At 43.9% G+C, this 8,084-nt stretch overlaps 1 protein-coding gene across 1 annotated transcript in view; it reads left to right on the top strand.

Annotated features, from left to right (window-relative positions):
• The window catches only part of LOC119414868 (serine/threonine-protein kinase tousled-like 1-B), a 101,164-nt gene that overhangs the window by 26,882 nt on the left and 66,198 nt on the right, over positions 1–8,084 (top strand). The window contains exons 12-13 of the mRNA XM_037681989.1: positions 5,090–5,156; positions 5,268–5,365. Coding sequence (XP_037537917.1) covers positions 5,090–5,156; positions 5,268–5,365 — 165 coding nt within the window. The remainder of the gene's footprint in view (positions 1–5,089; positions 5,157–5,267; positions 5,366–8,084) is intronic.

Here is an 8,084-nt window from a genome sequence, read left to right as displayed (position 1 = left end):
GGGGGGGGGGGGGGGGTCTTTAGACAGAACACAGCGTTTTGCGCATGCGTCCGAATATGGCAACACTACTGCAAGCTGGACTTGGTTAGCTTGTAGCTTTGCTACTTAGCTCTCGAAGAAAAGACTTTAACACCACTTACGCACAGTTTTTAACACAAAAAAAGGAATTATTAAATCTGACAACTTTGATTTTATACTAACACCACTTATGCACAGTTTTACACTAAACAATGTAACGATTAAATCTGACAACTTTGAATTTACATTAGACACAGCATTGCTGTGGTTAGCCGGTAGAATACAGATCTCTATCATAGGCTAAATGAGGCTAAATGAAATTTTGAGTGCATCATTTTCGTTTCTACCGTGTACCGTTTATATCTTGCATTCCTACTTAACAGTCTTGTCGACATGGCCAGTTGACATGATTTCTGTACCATTGGGCCCTTCTAATGAAGTGAGCATTCCTACTAGCAGGTCAACACTGAGGGCAAACCTCTGGAAGCCCTTTGTGTCCCTAGATTTCACATCAGGGGTGTTTAGGATGGCAGCAATCTCACTTTGTGCTTGCTGATGTGATTGTCCATATGTAGAGCCTCCATAGCCGCCGTGTAAGGTTGATCATAATGTCGGCAAGACTGGGAAATCAGCCTGGCTTCATCCAGGACTAGGTTCTCCATGAGTACACGGTGCTTGTAGTGCTCTGACAGCTCTGTGTAGGGGTTAAGCAGATGGTCTAGTGCCATCTTAAGATCAAGCTGGGGAGTTGTTACACGAAGGTCCGGTGTTTTTTCTCTCTCTGGACCCCAACAAACTTCTCTTCTGGACCTTTGTGGTTCTACCTGGTTCCGACAAAAATCGCTGGGTGGTATTTTGCTGGCTTTTTGCTGGTTTTCTACTGGACTGGCCTCGTGGTGTCTTCATTGGTGTGGGGGAAGTGTACCTGTGTCCCCCGAACTGGACCAGAACTGAACCGAGCTGGCTGTGGGGGACTTCGTCTTTAATAGAGCCGGTCTCAGCCTCAGTGAGCAGCCCGTTTTAACGAAGGACTGTCCACCTCCTTGGGAATCGCTGTGGTCGCCTGGAGGAGACGCTCCGATGCTTTGAAGCGCCGCCGGAACCAGACCGGAGCAGAACGGGGCCAGAAACTACTTCAGCCTCTTCGCCTCTCGTGCTGTGGAGCGCCGGAACCGGACTGGAGCAGGACCGGACCAGTGACGACTTCAGCCTCTCCGGTCAGTCTCGTCGTTTTTCACCAGGGGTGACGTGCAGAGAAGTGGAGGAGCAGCGCTGCGTGGTGCTCGAGAGAAGTTCGGAGTTTGCATCAGAGTTGCTGTAGGCCTCCATCCAAACTCACCTGCAAAATAATTATTTTTATCCCAGATCACGTTGTTGTGCCCTGTTAACCTGAAACAAGCTTGGACCATGCCTTTCATTTCAAGAGGATTTTCTGGGAGCTCGCTCTGCTATTTGCTGTGAATTATCTGTTTCTGCCTGTTGGTTCTGGACCCAGCTTCTGTTTCTTATGGGAGCATCCATCCATCTTCGCAGGGGGGCCAGAGCCCCCCTCAGCCCAACTCAAACTGCAGTTGGGCCACCTCGTCGGATTTGTTTGCCCATTTGATTTGTGATGCTTTATGGTCTGAGACTTTTCTGCACCATTCATATTATTGTCATTATTTTCAGATTTCAGACTCTCTGGAGTCACTGAATCTTGTTAATACACCTGGACCTGCCCATCACTGCAACTTTCACTGTTTTTGGGTTCTGAATGATTGTGTCTTTATTAATGTTTCTCATGGTTCAGTTATGGGGGCTAATTGTCACACTATTAACTCCTGTAATTATACATCAGTCACGACAAACTCAAGAAAATGTCTGATAATAATGTTGTTACTGCTCTCAGGGATTCAGCCCAACCCTGGACCCCCCACTAATTACAGCATACCAAATGACTTTAAAAACATGTCAGGACTTCATTTTCTGCATGTAAATGCACGTAGCCTTCTGAGAAAACTTGATGCCTTGAAAATTTTGGTCAGTTCTTCTGGGACAGATGTAATCTTCATCTCTGAAACCTGGCTCAACAAATCTGTACTGAATAATGACCTGGTAATCAATGGATTTAACATCTATCGCTGTGATCGTCAAGAAAGGGGGGGGGGGGGAGTCGCTATTTACATCAGAGATTCTCTGGTTGCTAGTCTTGTGTCTACTAAAACAATTCCAATCCAGTTTGTTGCCTTAGCTGTAAACATCACTTTGAATGGAGGCCAGATCTTATCTGTAGTGGGTTATTGTCCCCCCTCAGCAACACCTTAGGCTCTGTCCTCCCTGTTTGAATTCCTTGGAAATTTAAAATTCAAAGAGATTTTTTTGGCAGATTTCAACATTGACTGGGATAAGTCGACCCCCCTCTGTGATAAATTCAAAGAATGTTGCCTGTCACTCAATCTAACCCAATTGATCGACTCCCACTAGACCAAACAAAAAACGTCCTGAAAAATCTTCCATCTTAGACCTGTTTCTAACTAATATGCCTCACAAATTCCTTGGTACAGGTGTATTTACTGAAATTTTGAGTGATCATTGTGTAATGGCGGCTCTCAGAGATATTAAACTTCCACCTTCTAAGCCCAGATTATTTCAAAAAAGGGATCTGAAACGCTTTTGCGAACAGTCATTCCTCTGGGATCTATCCCACTTTGACTGGCATCGTATTTTGTTAACTGACGACTTGAACTCTGCCTGGAACTATTTTCATAAGTTTCATTTTGTGAACAACCATGCTCCTTTTTGTCAGTTCAGAATAAAGGGATGAGACAGCCCCTGGTTTACTCAAGAGCTAGCTGACCTCCTGCACAGGAGAGATCATCTTTAAGCTGCAGCGAGAAAATCTGGCTCAGACACTGATTGGTTGAGTTTTCGACAGATGAGGAATAAATGCACAACTGCCATCAAAGCAGCAAATCGCAACTATTTATTATCTCAGACCTCCAAAAATCTAAATGACCCTAACAGATTCTGGAAAACCATCAAATCTCTCTCAGGCAGCTCCCAATCATCTGACCTCCCATCACAACTTCTCATTAACTCTGTTCCTGTGTATGTAATAAGCACGAGATCCTGAACTGTTTCAACAAACGTTTTGTTGCTTCTAGTTCTTTATTTGACACAGTTACTAATGGAAAATCAGCCACTTCACTTAATAACGAAACTTCTGCAATTCAAATCCCTCCTACAAGTCAATCCTCATTTAATCACACCTTCTCTTTTTCTTTGCCTTTTTTGTGGCTGTCTATTATTGTCCACTGTTGTCATCATTCTTTGTTGAAATCAAGTCTCTCTTGTAAATGAGTCCTCAAGGCTCAATAGGATTTACTTGTCTAAATAAAGGTTGAATGAAAAAAGATCAGTGAATTCTTTCACACTGTTACAGACCAGCTTGGGCAGTTCAGGTACAGGAACGGGCTGCTTCAGAGGGTGGAGAATGTATGGAGACTGGCGTGGTATACTCTGGCAGGAGAGAACTGTATACCTGAGGAGATGGACCTAGCATGGGTGCTGGCTGGCAGACAGACTGCGCTCCAGCAGGAGGCTGTAGCTGAAGAACAGGTTGTAGACACAGACCTGGTTGATAGCTCTGGGGCTGGTGTGGCAGCTGTGCATTAATAGCTTGTAGGGGCTGGTGCACAGGCTGCGCTTCGGCAGGAGGTGGTAGCTGAAGGGCAGGTTGTATAAACGGACCTGGCTGACAGCTTTGGGGCTAGTGCACATACTGTGCTATGAGAGGAGGCTGTAGCTGAAGGACAGGTTGTAGGGACATACCTGGTTGGTAGCTCTGGGGCTGGTGCACCAGTTGTGCATTAATAACTTGTAAGGGCTGGTGCACAGGCTGTGGGACTCTAGCAACAGTATATGGAGTCTGATAGTGCTGTGTAACAGCGCTTGATAGGGACATGGGTTGCAGCCAAGGGAGCTGTGTTGATGGAGCCAGGGGTTGACTGGTTGGCATTATTACAGCTGAGGTTGGCCAATATACTGGGTTGGAGGGAGCTGTAGAACTGGGCTGGTATTGGACTGGCCAAGATGTAGCTGGGCCACCCTGCTGGACATTTACAGTTTAGTTGCCCAAATGGTAAATGTAAAAAACAATGACTTCAGCACTAAACATATCCTGCTCAGAACATGCAGTTATACTGGGGAATTTATAACAGTTGAACTGCAGCCCATCAAAATGTGGTTTATTCTGAAGGATTCAGTTTTTGTCACTGCAGAGTAGAAAGGAGGAATTAGAAACACCCTCCGTCCGTGCATGTTCTGAGCATAAAAATAAGTGAGGCTTCTGTTTCAGGAATCGGGGAAACCTCAGGGAATTTGAACACTGATCTCTGATTAAAAGATTATCTTTCTGAGGTTTTGATGTGTTCCTGTATTAATGCTAGTATCATTGAGTCCGTGTTCTGCTTGTATCGGGTATGTAATACAAGTATCCTTACTGTCTCTTGTGTTTTTTTGGTCCCCCATTGTAAAGTGGAAAGGGGGCATTGGAAATACCCTCCATCCATCTTATTGTTTGTCCATCCGTGCATGTTGTGAGCATGATAACTTGACTTCCAGTTTAATGTGTGGCTGCATCTAAGCACAACAACATTTTCTTTTAAAAATCAAGTTACCACATCCAAATCTAAAACTGGCCCCTCATTTTTGGAAACTTTGCTTTCTGGTTATTGCATCACTGAAAAATTTAGTTTCCTCAAATGATTGGGCTGAAGCTTAATCTATGGGGGCCAAGGCCACCATTGACCACCCTCTGGCTCCTCCATTGCAACTGCTGGTGGATAAAATGTCTCCCTCCGCTCTCCATGATCTATCGCTCAGTCTGACAAGAAAAACAAACTCTGTTATCTACAGTGTAACTCCTACCAACTTGAGTATCTGGCACTAAAAACATAATTGTCTGTTCAGTTCCAGTGCATTAAAACAAACACTCATGTCCAACACTACAAACACTCACTATTCAAAATCCTATTTGAATGGGGGCCATCAGTGTGCTGCTTAAGTCTTAGACCTCTGTATTATTTTACAGACTGACGCTTGCCGAGTACCACGAGCAGGAAGAGATATTCAAGCTTCGCCTCGGATACCTGAAGAAGGTCGGAGGCTAAAAGACATCAGAGCTTCATCGTATTCCTCAAACCTTCTTGATGCTTGTCTAATCAGATGAACTCATAATAAATCATGTCTTCGTCCACCCATGTGTCCAGGAGGAAGCTGAGATCCAAGCAGAGCTGGAGAGGCTGGAGCGAGTCAGGAACCTTCACATCAGAGAGCTGAAGAGGATCAACAACGAGGACAGCTCGGCGTGAGTGCACCTGCTGATGAATGTTGTAATGAGATGCTTTAAATCAGTCTGACAGCAGCCAGATATATACAGTACACAGTAGAAATGATAGACATTTAGCCTATGATAGAGATCTGTGTTCTACCGGCTAACCTCAGTAATGCTGTCTGATATAAAATCAGAGTTGTCAGATTTAATAGTTACTTTTTAAGAGTTGAAAACTAAGTGGTGTTAAAGTCCTTTCTTCGAGAGCTAAATAGCGAAGCTACAAGCTAACTACGGCCGGCTTGCTGTACTCGTATTCGGACGCATGCGCAAAACGCTGTGTTCTGTCAAAAGGTTTTTGTTTTTTGTCGAAAGTTCGTTGGTCAGCTTTAGAGAGTACATTTGTGCTCAATAAAAAAGGGTTAAAAACCTGCTCTCTAATCTATTAAAGTAACGCTGTGTTGTGTAATTTTACTGTGAGACCCTCCGGTCAAAGCCACATTGGAAACTGTTCGCCATTTTGTGTCAGCTCTCCTTAAAGCGGAAGGAGACGCCCACTAGAAGGTTGGAGGGTTAAGTGTTTTCAGTGTAAAGTGCTGCTCTGTTGCTGTTCATTTCTTGAGAATAGTGGAAACGCTAAAACTACATTTCAAAATAAGCTTTATTATCATTGTACCGAGATACGAGAGTATGTCCATACATTTGTCTGAAAGATGGGCGGATTGCACGTTGCTGCTGCTCTTTAAGAGCATGGCCTCTTATCCTTTTCAGAATACTTTTAGGCTTAGATGAGAAAAGGGGAAGAAAACATGAGAAGAGAAGATATAAAAAAAAATCTCTCACACCATGGCACCAGGACACGATTTGAGTCATCAAAAATCCCTACCACAGCAAAGCAACATAAATAAACATTGCATATTCAGTTCAATTCAAAAATACTTTATTAATCCCAAAGGGAAATTATTTTGTTGTTGTAACTCGTTATCCTCATTTCATTAAGTGATGTTATAGATACTGATGGCTGTAGACAGGAAGGATCTCTTGTAAAGATCCATCCCACAGTGGATCCTAAGAAACTGGCTGCAGATGTTGTCTGATCCGTCCACCCAGACTCAGCTGGCCTCTCGGTTCCCCCGGGTTGTAGGACCACCCAAATGCTGGGCTGAACTCCTCCCAGAGCAATGGTCACTCCTCCCAGCAGTCTGCTGAGCTCCTCGTTGCTGCAGACAGCCAACTGTAGGTATCGAGGGACGATCCTGTCCTTTCGCTGTCATGAGCCGTGTTTCCTGCTAGTTCCAGGATCTCAGTGGTCAGGCACTCGAGCACTTCCAGCAGGTAGATGAGAATACATCCACAGAACATCCTTTTCAACTCATTTGAGATTTGGGGCTGTAGTTGAGATATTATTTGAGCTTTTGAGATGTTAATCAGCTCCTCTTGGTTGTAGAAAACTGCCTTGTTGCCATGGTTACGCATCATAACAAATGTCCAAAACTAAAAAAGATATGAGGCCGGTGAAGGCATTGAGTTTTAAGGGAAGGTCGTATAATAGTCCAAAGCCCCCCCTCAGCCATTGTCCAGATAATGTGTTTATCATCCAGCTTGGTTGAAGTGCCGTCACATGTTCACGACTTTGTGGAAAGGAGGGGTGAGGAGACAGACAGAACGTCTTTGTTTTTCATAACATGTCAGGGAGAATTGAGATAGTCTGCCTTCAAGGCCAGGTCCAGATCCACAGTTTGAGTCAGGCAGAACTCGTAAATTGCCGTTTCTGCCTTTTAAAGTTTCGCTAGTACATTTCTCCGACGGTGACTCCCAAACAGCCGAATTGATTATTTACGCCAAAAGTCAAGCTTACAGCTTCTCCAAGAATATTCCCAACCATTCATGGGTGCTGCCAGAAAGTTCACAGTCCTGATATCAGCCTGCTTCAGCTCTGATGCAGCTCCACATAATTCAGTCTGAGTGTTGCCAAGCTTCGACACATTCCACACAAATTTGTAAACTGTCCAGATTTCACCAACCCAAACAGCAGAATCCAGTTGTCATCATAAATCCAATTTTGTTTCCGTCGAGATAAGAGGGTCTTCCATTCACCATGACTTCCTGTTGGGAGAAGTTGATCAATTTTGTTGAGAGACCAGCTGATCAAATCCATTGAATTAGGAAGGTATGCAGGGGGAAAAAAGAGGCTCTTTAAAGGGTTCACAAGACTAGGGAGCAAAGCAGGAAAGCAGGGGGATGGAGCAGAAGAGGACGCATCTGCTTCCACCAAGAGCACAGAGAGAATAAAAAATAAATATCTTTTGCACTGTTTTGCACTACAAGAAAAAAGAATAATAATTGGATATGTTTATTATTTAAAAACTCTCTGGACCTAGTAGTGGAATTTTCTTAACTAAGATTAGATTGGGGTGGCTGTGGCTGAATGGTTAGAGCAGTTGTCCTCCAATGCAAGAGTTGGGGGTTCCAATCCACCAGCAGTCACATGCCGAAGTGTCTCAGGGCAAGACACTGAACCCCTCATTGCCTATGATGTGTGTCCCATTGGTGTATGAATGTGATAAAGCACTGATTAGTCTCTTCAGAATTATTTGTTCAATTAGCTTTGTAGATATCTAGTAGAGTGCTGTATGAATAGGCAAATGAGGGCACAGATTATAATGTAAAGCGCTTTGAGTTTCTTCACAAGATAGAAAGGCGCTATATACAGGTCCTTCTCAAAAAATTAGCATATTGTGATAAAGGTCATTAT

Source organism: Nematolebias whitei, chromosome 9 (genome assembly GCF_014905685.2).
Source record: "Nematolebias whitei isolate Nwh7 chromosome 9, NemWhi1, whole genome shotgun sequence".
Lineage (NCBI taxonomy): Eukaryota > Metazoa > Chordata > Actinopteri > Cyprinodontiformes > Rivulidae > Nematolebias > Nematolebias whitei.
The sequence above is the reverse complement of the archived record's forward strand: the minus strand, read 5'-3'. Positions and strand labels throughout refer to the sequence as shown.